Source organism: Suricata suricatta, chromosome 6 (assembly GCF_006229205.1).
Source record: "Suricata suricatta isolate VVHF042 chromosome 6, meerkat_22Aug2017_6uvM2_HiC, whole genome shotgun sequence".
In the NCBI taxonomy this organism is placed as follows: Eukaryota; Metazoa; Chordata; class Mammalia; order Carnivora; family Herpestidae; genus Suricata; species Suricata suricatta.
In genome coordinates, this window is record NC_043705.1 from 48,997,381 (window position 1) to 49,014,110 (window position 16,730).

At 39.2% G+C, this 16,730-nt stretch overlaps 1 protein-coding gene across 3 annotated transcripts in view; it reads left to right on the forward strand.

The window, feature by feature from the left end:
• Positions 1–222: 222 nt before the first annotated feature.
• The window catches only part of SLC30A5 (solute carrier family 30 member 5), a 35,746-nt gene continuing 19,238 nt past the window's right edge, over positions 223–16,730 (forward strand). For 2 of the 3 annotated variants that reach the window (XM_029942377.1, XM_029942380.1), the window contains exons 1-4: positions 223–594; positions 10,323–10,445; positions 11,477–11,543; positions 13,297–13,382. In XM_029942377.1, the coding sequence (XP_029798237.1) occupies positions 512–594; positions 10,323–10,445; positions 11,477–11,543; positions 13,297–13,382 (359 nt within the window). In that variant the 5' untranslated portion in view covers positions 223–511. Of the gene's footprint in view, positions 595–3,619; positions 3,640–10,322; positions 10,446–11,476; positions 11,544–13,296; positions 13,383–16,730 lie in introns of those variants that run through there. The other variant, XM_029942378.1, reaches the window with a different exon arrangement.

Consider the following 16,730-nt stretch of genomic DNA (forward strand, 5'->3'; position numbering starts at 1 on the left):
TTAATCACAGGTTGCTCATTTTCCATGCCTTCTACGCGATACTACAAAAATCGGCTGTATTCCTGACGGGCCAGAGGTGGCGCTGCAGGGACAGGTAAGCGCGCTGGCAGCGTCGATTCGAGGGGCTGATGAGAAACGAGACGACCCGTCACCCGTGGTAGGCGGTGCCTAAGGAAGGGCAAGGGAAAGCGAGTGTTCTGTTGTGCGCAGGCGCAGGGCTGGGCACTCCCCCGGGAGTGAGGGCTGCTGGGCCCGATGACGTGGCCTGGCAACGTCCGCTCCGGTGCGCCTCCGGGGAGCCTGGCGCCGCCGGAACTGCCCGCGGCCTAGTCCCGACGCTCGTGTGCTAGTGAGCAGGAGCCGGGGACTGCGGCGGCGGCTTAGCCTGGGGGGACTCGACGGGGCCGCTATCATGGGGGAGTGACGCGCCTGCGCCCGCTGTTCCGCCGCAGCAGCGAGACATGAGGAAACCCCGCGGCGGGGGCAGCGGCGGCGGCTCCTGAGCCCCGGGATGGAGGAGAAATACGGCGGGGACGTGCTAGCCGGCCCCGGCGGCGGCGGTGGCCTCGGGCCGGTGGACGTGCCCAGCGCTCGGTAAGTGACCCACCCGGCTCGCGCCCCGGAGCGGCTCTCCCCCTCGCGGACCCGGACGGTCGCCGCCCCCGGGACGCGCGCGGGCACCGGCGTCCCTCCTGTCCCACTGACAGCCCGGACCGCCCCTCGGCTCAGCACGCGCGCGCCCCGGAGCCGTCTGTCCTGTCCCCCTGCTTCCCGAGCCCGTGGCTTTCATTGGCTCCCCTGTTGCCCGCTGCAGAATGAACGCTCTGAAACCCAGGGCCTTCTACTGGAGTTTCTGGTCTGGTCAAGGCAGACCGTTAACCTTCGCACTGCCGCCCGGAGAGGTTTTTCTGCTCTGTGACAGACATTTCTGTTGGCTCTTTCTCTCTGAAACAGTATTTTAGTGACTACTTAACCTTTCTGACGTCTCCTTGCGTAAGTTAGGGGAAGGTGTCACCATCTTCAGGCGAAGAAACCAAAGTACAAACGGATGAACTTCGATATTCAGGTTAACGCCGAACATCAAAAATTCAGCCCGGCATCTAGTTTTTTCTTTTTTTTTTTTTTTTTTAATTAAACGAGAAATGTGTGTTCGTTGTAAATACAAAAAAACCCCACAAACACTACAAAAATGCATAGAATGAAAAGCGAAAATTCCTCTTTACCAGGCCCCCCACCCCGTGCTCCCTCTAACCTCCAAAGGTAAGTACAGTAAGTAACCACTTGCGAGTGTCCGTCCCCTCCTTGATCTGCCTTAAGTTCTGAGGTAGTGTCACAGATGCATAGAATTTAGCCCAACGGTTTTGTTGGAATTGGTATTTGGTGTCTTCAATTTTAATGAGGTTCTGTTTTTTCGTTACTCCTTTTGATAAGATAGTTTTGATAAATTCTTGGAAACTGTAGAAATAGCAACGCTAGCAACTTTTTCTAGTGGAAAGGAAAGAACACATAAAAGGCTGGAACAGAACTTTAATCAATTCCATTTTTGTAGTAGAAGTTTAATTTTCTAATCTCTTGTAAATAACAGCCTCACATATTATTGACTGAACCATGATGGGGAAATACAATAGGCAATTCTGGTCTGGAATTTGGTAGTGGAGGGAAGAAATTGTTGTAAAGGGCAATAATAGGTCTGTTGACAAAATTGGACTATGGGTGATAAAGCATCATAACAATGTTGAATTTTCTGAAGTTGATCACTTTCCTGATTTTATAAGGAAATGTCCATGTTCTTAGGAAATTCAAGTATTGAGAGGTATAAATGTGTTGTAACTTATTCTTAAGTGGTTGAAAGGAAAAAATGCCAGTATTCAAAGAGAGAGAAATAATAAGTCAAATGGGACAATTAACAATGAGAGAGCCCAGGTAAAGGGTATGGTATATGATTCTTGCCACTTTTATGTAAAGTAAAAATTATTTTTATTAAATAGTTTAAAGCTATTATTTATTCAACAAATTACTATCTTAGATGTAGTAAACAGTCTTTTGATATTCTGTTGTATTATTTGCTTAGCAGAACTGCTTTTCTCTTGTAGTTCATTAGAAAAATTCAACTCAGAAGTGATTGCATTTTTAATAGATTCCCAGTTGCAAGAATTTTCCTTTGTATAGACTAATAAATACTAGTTACAGTCTGCAGCAAAAACTGTCCACAAATCCTTTAATTGTGCATATTTTTATGCCTGAATTCACAATTTAAAATAGTTGTTTAAAATCTTTCTTTTTGGCTTCTGTAAGTACTTTCTGCAGGAAACAGGGTGACAGTCCACATTTGTTGAACACCTGTGTCCGATGTCCTTTGAGTATAGCATCTCATTTAATCCTTATTACAGTGCTCCAGATTACATAATAGTATCCTTGTTTCACAGATCAAGAAAGAGATATAGAGTAAAAAATTTATTTCCCAAGGTCGCAGAACTAATAACTGAACTAGGAATCAGCTATTTTACACCCCATATATTACACGCACTGATTTTGGTTTTTGTTTACTGGAGAACCATGAGCTGCTGCACTGGGCAAAGCCCAAGAAGTACATTTAAACCCAAACCCAAATTTCAGTAATTCCAGGTTTAGAGAACCAGAGATTTTTGCAATCCTTTATATAAAAGACCAGTCATATATTTGATGGAACTAGTTTAATGGCAGATATGATTTATAACTTGGGTAGGTCAAATATATCTCCCAGAGTTGCCCAGAGAGTGGCTCAAAGATCACTGCTCCTTTTGAAGAGCCTCCCTCTCCTCACCCCCACGTGAAATGAAGCTGTTTGGTGTTACCCTGCATAATATGAACTACTTATCAGTATATGGTTATCTGGCCCTAGCTAGTGTTTCATCTCTAGGCCAGCAGGAAGACTGCATTGAGACTTTAAAAATCAGAGACCAGGGCACCTGGCTGGTTTAGTGAGTTGAGCGTCCAACTCTTGATTTTGGCTCACGTTCATGGGTTCAAGCCCCATGTCGGGCTTTGCACTGCCTGCTTGGGATTTTCTCTCCCTCTCTGTCTACTCCTTCCCCATGCTTGCACATGCTCTCTCTCTCTCAAAATAAATAAAATCAGAGAGTTCACTTTTTAACTGAATGTTAAAATAATTTTCCTAGTTTAATAATGGTAGCAAAAATCTTCGACATATATTATACAAAAAGTCACATAGTAGTATCAAAATATGTGTACAGTTGTGAATATGTCAATATATAATATATGCATGTGCCCATACATGGAAATGCAAAGGAAAAGGCTTGGAAGGATGACCAGTTGGTCACCTATGAGGAGGGAATTAGGAACTATTTTATCTAAAATTTTAATAACAAGCAGCTTCTTAGGAATTACTTGTATAATTGTGTATTGTAAAAATTAAAAAGGGGATAAAGAAAATTAGTGTCAGGAGGATAGAGGAGAACCTGAGTAGCTCAGTTAGTTAAGCATCTGACTCTTGCTTTTGGCTTAGGTCATGATTCCTCAGTTGTGAGATCAAGCCCTGTGCTGGAGTGGAGCCTGCTTAAGATTCTCTCTTTCCAAATAAAATCATGCCATTTGCAGCAACATGGATGGAACTGGAGGGTACCAAGCTAAGTGAAATAGGTCAGTCAGAGAAAGATACCATGTTTTCACTCGTATGTGGATCCTGAGAAACTTAACAAAAGACCATGGGGGAAGGGGAAAAAAATAATAGTTACAGAGAGGGAGGGAGGCAACCCATAAGAGACTCTTAAATACAAAGAACAAACTGAGTGTTGGTGAGGGGTGGAGGAGAGGGGAAAGTGGGTGACGAGCATTGAGGAGGGCACTTGTTGGGATGAGCACTGGCTGTTGTATGTAAGCCAGTTTGACAGTGAATTATATGTTTTAAAAAAGATTCTGTCTTTTCCCTCCCCCTCTCCATCCACCTCTCCCCCCCATAAAAAACTGAATTTTCTAAAAAGATCATAATATGGGACACCTGGGTGACTCCATTAAGAGTCCAACTTTGGGGGGCGCCTGGGTGGCTCAGTCGGTTAAGCATCCGACTTTGCCTCAGGTCATGATCTTAAAGTTTGTGAGTTCAAGCCCCATGTCAGGCTCTGTGCTGACAGCTCAGGAGCCTACTTCAGATTCTATGTTTCCTTCTCTCTCTGCCCCTCCCCACTTGTGCTCTTTCTCTGTCTCTCAAAAATAAATAAATAAATAAATGATTTTTTTTTTTTTTTTTTTTTTTTAAGAGTCCTGACTTTGGCTCAGGTCATGTTCTCACAGTCTGTGTCCAAGCCCCACTTCAGGCTCTGTGCTAACAGCTCAGAGCCTGGAGCCTGCTTTGGATTCTGTGTCGCCCTTTCTCTCTACCCCTCCCCTGCTCACACTCTGTCTCTCTCTCTCTGTCTCTCTCAAAAATAAACATTAACATAAAACAAAATAGTAAAAATCATAATAGTAATAAGTTATCAAGAACTATTTTACTTAGTGTTCCTTCTGACTAAATCTTGCCTTTGAAGTACCAAATTTATTTAAGGTTTTATTAATATATTTTTTAATGTTTATTTTAGAGAGAGGGAGACAGAGCATGAGCAGGGGAAGGGCAGAAGGCGAGGAAGACACAGAATCTGAAGCAGGCTCCAGGCTTCAAGCTGTCAGCAGAGCCCGACAGGGGGCTCAAACTCACAAACCTCAAGATCATAGCCTGAGCTGAAGTCGGATGTTTAACATACTGAGCCATTTAGGTGCCCATAAAGTTTTATTAATATTTATCAGAAAATAACTTATAGGCGCCTGGGTGCCTTAGTCGGCTGAGCGTCCACCTTTGGCTCAGGTTATGATCTCACTGTTTAGGAGTTTGAGCTCTGCATCAGCAGGGTTCTCTATCCTCCTCGATCACTGCCCCTCCCTTGCTCACACATTTTTTTTCTTTCTCTCTCTCTGTCAAAAGTAAAAATATTTAGAAAAATAATAAAAATAACCTAAAAATAATTTCTCATATTTCTCCATCTTGGTAAGACAAGTATATTAAATACAACTTAACCTTTCCTTAATGACTTCTGGTCTTTATGATTCATCTGGTTAACTGAGCTTAAATACAGCCATTTATTTGAAGGCTTAATCCTATTATTAGTATTTTCCAAATACAGGTGTCTGGTTTGAAATACCCTTTCCCTTTTCTTCCATTGTAATTCCTCCTTAATCTTTAATACACAGTTACACGTCCCAGACTCTGGAGAGAGATCTTTGCTTCCCAAGTAACAGTTAGTTGCTTCCACATCGATTTTTTTAAACTCCCATTACTTATTTGGGTCACATAAATGCTTGCTTGCTTGCCTGCCTGCCTTTCTTAGACCTCAGACTCCTTGAGGGCAGGGTCTCTGTTAAGAGTCCCAGATAGTGAGTGCACATAGTACCTAGAAATATGCTGAGTTGTAAGTAAACAAACTAAGAGAGCTTTAAACAAATAGGGATATATTCTTCTCACGTAAAAGAAACCAGAGGTTGCTGGTATTTGTTCACCACCTCAGTGATACCATCTAGGACCCAGATTCTTTGGCTTTGCTTTCTGCCATCCTAAGTGTATCGGCTTTCATATTCAGGCTTGTTGGAAGATGGATAACACTTTCCAGATAATGTTAACATTCTGATAACATTTCTTAGATAAAAGTCCTCCCTTGAAGGTAGAAAGAAGACAGAAGCATTTATCAGGGCAAGAGGGAAGGCTATACTTGAAGCCACCCTGTCAGTCTTCCCTTAGATCTCATTGGCCGCATATGGCATCTGGCATATCGTACGTGTGCAAACAATCTCTGAAGAATGGCTAACTAACCCCATGGAGAATGTGAGGGCCCCTATGGCTCTTGGCTGACATTGAGAATTCCCAGACTGGTGATTTTTAATGTATGTCTGTCTGTTTTTACTGGTTGTTGTTTTTTCCCTCCCTATCTTGACGTAGTTCTTCAGTGGCCTTACTTTTATCCTATTGCCTTATTATTACACCTAATTAAGAGCTTAAGGAGTAAAGCCCTTGAGGTTTCTGGTGTCCCTCTCTACTGGATTTCATTCTTTCCTTTCATTCTGAGTCCATGGCTGGGTTGCTGACCGTTCAGATTGCCACAAGCATGGACTGCCACTTAATGTACTATATTTTTGCACCATATATGTTACTGTATGAGCTAGTACTGTAATGCACAAGTATAGTTGTAGAGTTAGCATTCTTTCATTTGGTGAACATTTGCTGAGCACAATGTGGGTATCTGTATTATGAACTAATAAACCGTGGAATTCTAACCCAACTTTTATTTTGGTTGGTTAATTTTGAATTGCCACCCTGACCAGAATATTGACTTGGCATTAATGTAGATAATATGTTCAGTGTACCAAAGGCTATATGACTTTTTCTTCCAGCTTAAATGGGTCAATATGTAAATTAATCTTAGGTTTTATGTGAGTTTTGTGTTTCATATTTCAAGATGTTTTTGGGGTGCCTGGATGGCTCATTTGGCTAAGCATCTGACTTTGGTTCAGGTTATGATCTTGCGGTTCGTAGGTTCAAGCCCCACATCAAGCTCTGTGCTGACAGCTCAGAGCCTGGGACCTACTTCAGATTCTGTCTCCCTTTCTCTCTGCCCTTCCCCCAGTCATGCTCTGTGTCTCTGTCTGTCTGTCTGTCTCTCTCTCTCTCTCTCTCTCTCTCAAAAATAAGCAGTTAAAAAAAATGTTTAATGAAGATTACTTTACTTTTGTATAGGCCACTATGAATGTATAATTGAAAGATGATTTTACTGTTTGTGTGGGCCATTATGAAAGTATAATACTTATAATGTATAATATAAATTATTATGAATGTATAATGTATAATTGAGACGAGGACCCTCAAAGCCTTTTGATGAACTTGGATTTTCTGTGTGACTTACTAAAAAGAGCATATGTGGGCACCTGACCAGCTCAGTCAGTAGAGCATGTGACTCTTGATCTCCAGATCATGAGTTCAGGCCTCACGTTGGGCATGGAGCCTACTTAAAATAAAAAATAAACGGTTGCCTGGATGGCTCGGTCAGTTAAGCAGTAGACTCTTGATTTCCACTTAGGTCATTATCTCTTGATTCGTGGGATTGAGCTCCCATCGGACTCTTGGCTGATATTGTGAAGTCTGCTTGGGATTCTCTCTTTCTGCCCCTCCCTTGCTCGTGCACTCTTTCATTCAAAATAAATAAACTTTTTAAAAAGTTTAAAATAATAAATAAATAAATAAATAAATAAAGAAATAAATAAAGCATACTTAAGAGCCATGGGCTTGACCCTAGTTAACTTTGTGGGCTTTAATCTGTGATAGGAGAGGAATTGAGCTAGAGAATCTCTAAGGTGTTAGTGTTCAATTTTTTCTAGCACACGTACATTTACTTTCATACCTGGAAAATTTCTAGACATTTGGTAGATTTCCATGGTTGAACTGTATGTTTTTAGCCAGTCTGCAGACAGTGCAAAAACAAAATACATTTGGGGTGCCTGGGTGTCAGTCGGTTGAGCTTCTGACTCGATTTCGGCTCAGGTCAGGATCCCAGGGTCATAGGATCAAGCCCCACATAGGGTTCCAGACTCAGACTGGAGCCTGATAAGATATTCTCATTCTCTCTCTCTCTCTCTCTCTCTCTCTCTCTCTCTCTCTCTCTCTCTCTCTCTCTTTCTCTCCTTCTCTCCTTCTCTCCTTCTCTCCTTCTCTCCTTCTCTCCTTCTCTCCTCCTGTCCCCCTCCCCTGCTTGGGTGCATGTGCTCTCTGTCTCTCTCAAAGAAAAAAAAAGTAAAAAAAATTCACTTGATTTTAAAGGTATAAGTTTGCATTTTTCACAAATGTGTAAACTTTCAGCATAATCAAGTTATAGGACATTTTTTATCTTCCCAGGATATCTGGTTGACCTTTTTTTAAAAATTTTTTTTAAAAGACAGAGACAGTGTGAATGGGGAAGAGTCAGAGAGAGAGGAAGACACAGAATCTGAAGCAGGCTCCAGGCTCTGAGCTGTTAGCACAGTATGTTATATGGGGCTCGAACTTACAAACCATGAAATCATGAACCGAGCAGAAGTCAAATGGCTTAACCTACTGAGCTACCCATCACCCCTGATTGATCTTTTAAACAGAAATTTTTAAGGAAGTTTATACTAATCAACAAATGAATTAAATAGGAACTTCTTTAGAATGCTTTAAGATGTGACTTACATTATTTGACAATAACATTTTTATTAGTTTTTGGTGATTAATTTTCACATAGTTAATAACCCAGTTTGCACTATAAGAGGCCCCCCAGATTATGTTGACGATAAGAAAAAAACACTTTGCTTCAAATCTTTTTTTTTAATTTAGTATGATGCTATCTGGACTAAAACAGAAAATGAGCCATCTTGGATGGTGAAGATGCTGAAATTCATACTTTTAAGGACTAAAATTTATTTTAGTAATTGCATCAAACTCTTCCTAAAATCTGTATTTTATGCCTTCTTAATCAGATTACTGTTTGTTTAATATAGTTTAACTCTTTCTTGTTAATTCACTGCCATGGCACTTGATTATTCACATTCATCAATTTTTATACTGTCCTATATACATTGATATCTCCATTGATGTCAGATTGTTTTAACTCTGAGTGTCTTAGATATCTTTTAAAATTCTATGTTTGCTTTTTGTATTTTTTTCTCCCAGTGGCATAGATTGCTCATCCCTGCCAGCGTGCTGGCCTTGGACATCCCTTACACCTGCTTTTTAATGTACTAACACCTGTTTGATGTAAACTTAAAAAGTGGTTCTCCTAAGCACTTGCACAAGATCTCCTGTTAGGGTGAGGGGAAAAAATATTAAGAAATGTCTCAATTATTTTCTTTTTTATTTCTAATTTGTGTTTGTTTTATAATGTATATAAATATAATATCAGTTCAGTAATACACAGTTCCAGTGTACATATTGATAACAGGTTTCATTCAAAGAATAATGGGTTTTATTCAAAGAAAACTACTAGGCTAGAAAAACTGAAGTAATTTCTTCCCTAATTTTAATTTCTTTTTCAGGAGCTCCTTTTTTCTTTCTTTTTATGGCAGCCTAATTTTTTATGCATGCAATATTCTTTCTTACATCTCAGAAAATATTATTCTTTGTTGTTTTCTGCTATTACCTATAATACCTTTATCAAATTTGTTTCTGTTTATTTGGCTTTTCATAAGCTTATCTTAAAGGATTGATTATCCATGTTTGCCATTCATATTTGAGTGAGGCCTAAAAAGCTAATTAGAATGAATAACTGTGTGAGGCTTAACTCTAGTGGATCCTTAGAAGGGTTCTGCTCAGAGATTGCAGCCTGCCTGTTAGGATATTGGAGGTAGAAAAAGAAAGGGAGGTGGGATGGTGTTAAGAAACTTCCTTCAACTTCCATTGTTTTATTCTAGTACTTCATGCCTCCCCTTTGCCTTTTGTGTAGACCTCTCCAGAAGCTAAGCCTCATGTGTCCTGTCATGATTGAGGAGAGGTAGTTGCATGGCTGTGCTACCTGAGAGTGTGGGGATCTAACTACTTGGAGGACTTCTTGATGCTTCTCTTTTGAATGCCCCAGGCCTTCTCAGGTGCTTCAGATTGCTGAGCTTTTACAGGACTCTGTGGGGCAGGTTGTGTGACTTTTCAACCTTGACTCTCACTGCAGCCACATAGCAAAGCAAAGGAGGAGTAAATCTAAGGCATTTACTCTTCCTCTGTTCCTTCCTATAGTGTGCTCTTCTAGTTTCATTGCAGGTAGGGTTTGGTGTCTGTTTTTCAGCAGACTATACCTGTGTGTGTGTGTGTGTGTGTGTGTGTGTGTGTGTACATGATCTATACATTGAAAAGAATCTGGGGACACCAGAGTGGCTCAGTTCGTTAGCAACCACCTCGTGATTTCAGCTCAGGTCAGGATCTCACGGTTGATGCAGTCAAGCCCACTAGTCAGGCTCCGCACTGATGACATAGAGCTTGCTTGGAATTCTTTCTCTCTCTCTCTCTCTCTCTCTCTTTCTCTCTCTCTCTCTCTCTCTCTCTCTCTCTCTCTGCCCGTCCCTCCTCCCTCTGTCAAAATAAATAAATAAATAATACAAAGAACAGAATCTGCAAATATATAGTAAAATATTAATCATAGTTATGTAGATGGTGAATTGTTTGGTTTTTTTATTTCTTTTTTCATGAATATCAGGTTTTTATAATGATCTCTATTACTTGTATAATAAGAAAAGAACAGATTACAGAGTTCCCTGTTAATTTAATGATACTGAAACTTGTTTCTGCTTTTATTTTTCAGATTAACAAAATATATTGTGTTACTATGTCTGACTAAATTTTTGAAGGCTGTGGGACTTTTTGAATCATATGATCTCCTAAAAGCAGTTCACATTGTTCAGTTCATTTTTATATTAAAACTTGGGTGAGTGTGTGTGGTTCTTTTTTCCTTATGTTTTATTTATTTGAAACTCCTGTTTTAACTGAGTATCTTTAAGAAATTTTAGATAGATATTTTGTGCTATTTATCCCTCCTCACAAATATTTGATAATTTTGTTTAAAAAATAGAATACCTAAGGTTAGAGGTACAAAGAAAAATTTTTTAATTATTATTGTATTGTAATAGCTTGCCAAAACTAGACTTGTACTGTACTTTGCGTTAATGAGGTGTTTGCAGATTTCTTTTAATGTCCAGCTTAATAATAGATTGCCAGTTCTCATATCTGTTTCAACGTTAAATCTCTTGCAGGATCTCTTATCAGTTAACCTCTGAAGAGCTCCACTGTATACCCCGAGAGCATAAAAGTGAAAAGAGCCAATAATTTCTTAGAATTTTTGTAAAAATAGTTTTGATGCCACAGTCTCCCTACAAGTCTCCAGACGATACCATTGGTGTCATTCAGCCTTCCAGCAGGCACAGAATTTACCTGAGACTTGTCTAAATACACTTTCTCTAGACCTTGAAATTGATAGTGACCATTTTCTGTTAATAACAGTCTATTAAAGGTTCCTGGGAGTTCATTTTAGCAAATATGGAAAGTGATTCTTTACTAGGAAATTTTAAGTAAGCAGTTGTGTGCATTTTGTATAACCATTTTGGGAATGTGAAACCTAGGGACATGTAATTAGTACTTCCTTTATTTCTTTTATTTCAAGAGTTTTGTTAAGTTTTGGAGAAGATAGAATTTTTTTTTTTTTCTAAGTATGAAAAAACATTGAGATTCCTTTTGTGTGTGTGTATGGCTTGTATACTGGTTCTGAAGGCACTTACAAAATAAGAGTTCCCCAAATGTTGCAGTGGGAGCCTTATTGGAATAAATCTTGTTCTCCAGTATAATTTTTAGAGGGTAACATACCTTTCAAGTTCTAGTATATTTGTTTAAGATAAGTATCTTAACATTACATCTTGTATATGAGATAGACTAATATTGTTATTAATGTTGCAATATCCACAGGACTGCATTTTTTATGGTTTTGTTTCAAAAGCCATTTTCTTCTGGGAAGAGTATTACCAAACACCAGGTGAGTTTTTTGCACAATTCTTTTTTTGCAGCTCCTAGTTCATGGGCCAAGAGATAGTGCCCTTTCCTTGATCAGGGTTATTTAAAAGTGTATTTAAGTACAGAGCAGAACATTTCCAGAGTTTACTTGGTCTTGACTTGCCTTTCAGTATTGAGGCTTTAAGAGTAAACTGTAAGGTGTTAAGATTACAGAATGTTTAAAGACGCAGAAGAGGGTAGAGGCATCTGGCTGGCTCAGTCAGTAGAGCATGGGACTCATGATCATGGAGTTGTGGGTTGAAGCCACATGGTGGGTGTAGAGATTACTTAAAAATAAGGGGCTCCTGGGTGGCTCAGTCAGTTAGGTGTCCGACTTCGGCTCAGGTCATGGTCTCTTGGTCTGTGGGTTCGAGCCCCACATCGGGCTCTGAGCTGTCAGCACAGAGCCCAGAATCTGCTTCAGATAGTGTGTCTCCTTCTCTCTCTGCTCCTCCCCCGCTTGTGCTCTTTCACTCTGTCTCTAAATAAATAAACCTTAAAAAAATTAAAATAAAATCTTTAAAGAAATGCAGAAGAAGGTAGAAAAGGTTAAGGTATACAGTAATTTTTTTTTTAATGCAGGATCCTTATACTGAAAGATTTACGAATGAGACATGGAGACATACCTAAGAGCCTAGTACAAATGTCATGAGGAGGCAGATAAAGCATGGGATTAAGAATGAGGCCTCTGGAAGGAGACACATTCATATTCTGCCTGTCCTTATGAACTCTTACTTTGAGCAAGTTAATTAATTTCTCTCTACCTTAATTTTTTCACCTGTAAAAGGGAGTTAATAATACCATTGTAATGAAGCTATGAGGAGTAAATGAATTAATACATGTAAAATTCTTGAAATATTCCATGGTATATAAGTGACAATGCATTACATATTAGCTGTTAGCCTCATCTTCATTATTATTTTCTATAGACCCCTGAGGTTCAGGATGCATTCCAGAAATGTCCTGCATTTTTCATAGTCCCCTCACATTATCACCTCTTTGGACAGTATAGTTATACCTTACTAGGTGTTTGCTTTATGCCACAACTTAGAAACCTGTGCCTTGATTTTTTGTTAAAATGACAAACTTACATACCTCTGTTTTAGAGACCATGCTTATTTTTTTAAATGGGATTAATATTTTAAACCCCATAACTTTTTTGTCAAGTAATTAAAACTCTGAATATATCTCTAGAAAAGAATTTAATGACTAAAACATTACATATTCCTAGCAAAATAGTGAGAAACTAATGGGAAAAAAATTTATACTCTAGAGAAAAAGATTTTAAGATCTAACAACAGATAAGAATATAGAAAATGGACTATTATAAGACTACTGTCTTACAAATCTAGATTTAGTCAAGGGATCTTAACATTGTCTATTTAATTTCAAAATATATAATTATTTAGCCTTTAAAATATTTAAATGTTACCATTATTTTCTTTCCCTCTGTGTTTTATTTAAGATTTTGAGATATGGGGCCCCTGGGTGGCTCAGTAGGTTAAGCTGCTGACTTCCACTTAGGTCATAATCTCACGGTTCACGAATTTGAGCCACACATCAGGCTCTGCTGACAGCTGAAGAGACACATTCTGTGTCTGCCTCTCTGCCCCTGCTCATGCTCTGTCTCTCTCTCTCAAAAATAAATAAACATTATAAAGTATTTTTAAAGTTTTTGAGATAATAGCAAAACATATATGACTAAAATTTTTTTAACTTTTTGTTTCCATTTATAGTGGATCAAAATATTTAAACATGCAGTTGCTGGGTGTATCATTTCACTCTTGTGGTTTTTTGGCCTCACTCTTTGTGGACCACTAAGGTAAAAGTGCATGTTTTGAGTGTTTGTTTATATTTCTTAATTTTTAATATTAGTTTTATTCCATTATATTTAATGTCAGATGTGTAAGTTATGTGCAAATGCTTCTATCATTTCTGTAGCATTGGATATAACTCAACATCTAGAGGGAATCAGAGTGTGAGAGAGAGAACCTGTTGAATTTGTGATCTAGCTTTTGGTGAACGCCATTAATGTATCGTTCATGATCTGTCATGATATTTTACTAGTTAAGAATCCGGTTTCAGGGGCACTGCATGGCTCAGTCAGTTAGGCGTCCAACTTTGGCTCAGGTCATCATCTCGTGAGTTCGAGCCCCTTGTTGGACTCTGTGCTGACAGCTCAGAGCCTGGAGCCTGCCTCAGATTCGGTGTCTCCCTCTCTCCCTGTCCCTCCCCTGCTTATACTCTCTCTCTTTCAGAAATAAATAAGCATTTAAAAAAAATTTTTTTAACTAGTTTCAGAAAATTTTTAGCATAGATGGCTCTTTATCATCCCTTGGTGATCCATTTTACCAACTGATCTTTAGAAACTAAAAGGATCTGAAGTGGTAAATAAAATCAACCAGTAGGAGAGCAAAATCTTTATTTAAAAATACGTTTTTTTTTTTTGGCTGCACAACTCTGAAATACTCTATTACCAACAGAAAATGCTTAAAAAATATGGTCATAAACAAATGTCTTGGGAACAATGTGTCAATCATCAGATTAAAGATGAGGTAACTTGAGGCGCCTGGGTGGCTCAGTAGGTTAAGCGTCCGGCTTCGGCTCAGGTCACAATCTCATGGTTCGTGGGTTCAAGCCCTGCATCAGGCTCTGGGCTGACAGCTAGCTCAGATCCTGGAGCCTGCTTCAGATTCTGTGTCTCCCTCTCTCTGACCCTTCCCTGCTCATTTTCTCTCTCTCTGTCTCTCAAAAATAAATTTAAAAACATTAAAAATTAAAAAATAATAAAATAAAGATGAAGTAACTTTCATATTCCCCTAGATCTATATAGAGTAATCTTTTTATGTGGTGGACCAATTTGGAGTGGGGAATGCTTAAGGGCCACTTAATAGGAATTGTAACATGTACAGCTTTGCATAAACATTCTTCTAATGCTTCTCTGTATCTCAAGGGTTTTACTCACTGATTAAAAGTATAAGAAAAAGTACCTGGCCACTGATGGTGGGGGAAGGGGAGTGTGGAATATGATGATGAGAGGTAAGGAATAAAATTAAGGATATTTTAAAGAATCTCACTCAGAATAATGGGGTAGACAGAGTAGAAAATGATGGGAAATGCTTTATGAAAATCCTTTCCCCTCTTTTAGCCAATAGAATAGCTTCTGGGTTTGAGTCCCTGTAGCTTGTGTACGCTGTACTTTGTCAGATGCAGAGTATGCATAATTCCAGATGTCATGTCCTCGTCCATGACAGCAGCAACATCCTGGAATGGTAGGTAGGGTGGCTGGATTTTCTCAGCTTGGGAAAGCGTTTTCACTTTATGCTTGAATATGATTAACAGTAGTATTATCATCTCTAATATTTTAAATTTCTTTTCCATGAATTTATGTTTTGTTTTGCATGTTATTAAATCACTGCAGATTTAATAGAGAAAGAAGGGGGATAAATTGTTAAATTTCTTGCTTGACTCCTTATTTAGTCCTCTACTCCCTACCCCTAAAATCCCTCACTGCCAGCTCCTGTGCCAACACCGCTTCTCATTCTTTTATTAAAACCATCATGCAGGGTGCCTGGCTGGCTCGTTCAGTAGGGCAGGCAACTCTGTCTCAGAGTGGTGAGTTCAGACCCCGTGTTGGGCATGGAGCCTATGTAAGATTTAAAAAATAAAAACCATCATGCAATTTCTTGATTAGAAAGATTTGCAGGGTTGTGCCTGGGTGGCTCAGACAGTTGAGCTTCTAACTCCTGATTTCACAGCTCAAGTCATGATCCCAGGGTTATGGGATCAAGCCCTGCATTGGACTCCATGTTCAATATGGAGTCTGCTTAGGATTCTCTTTCCCTCTGCCCCTCTCCCTCATACACATGTACACACACACACATTCTGTCTCTTTCTCTCTCTCGCTCTCTCTCTCTCAAATAAAAAAGACCTGTTTGGTGTTCCATAGCCTGTCTTATTTTAGGTTGGTATTACTCTTTTCTCACGTTGTACCTCATAATTATTAATAGAATTAAAGTTAGCACTGCTATGTTCTGTATTACAGATTTTTGAGTAAAGAGAAAAAATGAAAATGTTTTAAAAGAGCAGCTGAGGGGCGCCTGGGTGGCTCATTCGGTTGAGCGTCCGGCTTCAGCTCAGGTCATGATCTCACAGTTCGTGAGTTTGAGCCCCGCATCGGGCTCTGTGCTGACAGCTAGCTCAGAGCCTGGAGCCTGCTTCAGTATCTGTATCTCCCTCTCTCTCTGACCCTCCCCTGCTCTCACTGTCTCTCTCTGTCTCTCAAAAATAAATAAAAACATTAAAAATATTTTTTAAAAAATAATAATAAAAAAATAAAAAAGCAGCTGAATATTTTACTATTTAGATCCTATAAGTCCTGTTTTGACTGGTGATAGTTTTTTAAGTTTTTAAAATATTTCATATAGTTAAGAGAGTAAATATAAATAAATACATTTAATAATAGAGTGAACATTGATGTATTCAACAAGAAGTCCCCAAAATAAAATCTTACCAGTACTTGGGGCCCCTGGTTGGCTTAGTCAGTTAAGGGTCCTGACTCTTGATTTTGACTCAGGTCATGATCTCACAGTTGTGGAATCAAGCCCTACATGGGGCTCCTCACCGAGTGTCAAGCCTGCATAAGATTCTCTCTCTCCCCCCTTCCGCTGCCTCTCCCCTCTCCCTACTTTGCATGTTCACTTGCACTCTGTCTCTCTCTCTCAAAAAAATATATATAATAAATTATAAATATATATAAAATGTAAATATATATTATATATTGGGCTCCTGGGTGGCTCATTCAGTTAAGCATCTGACTCTTGATTTTGGCTCAGGTCATGATCTCACAGTTCCTAATTTGAGCCCCACAACAGGCTCTTTGCTGGTAGTTTAGAGCCTACTTGATATTCTGTCTCCCTCTCTCTCTCTGTCCCTTTCACTCTCTCTATATCAAAATAAATAAACTTAAAAAAATGAATACATACATACACACATACCTTACCAGTACCTTTGAATTCCAGTGTTTCTCTTGTGATTGTATCCCCATCTCCCCCTAACCTTGGGTGCAATTGACATCTTAACCTTTGTTTTTCATTTTAGTGGCTTCCTTTATAGTTTTTCACATATGTACCTAAGCTTTTTTTTAATGTTTAATTGTGATTTTTTTTTT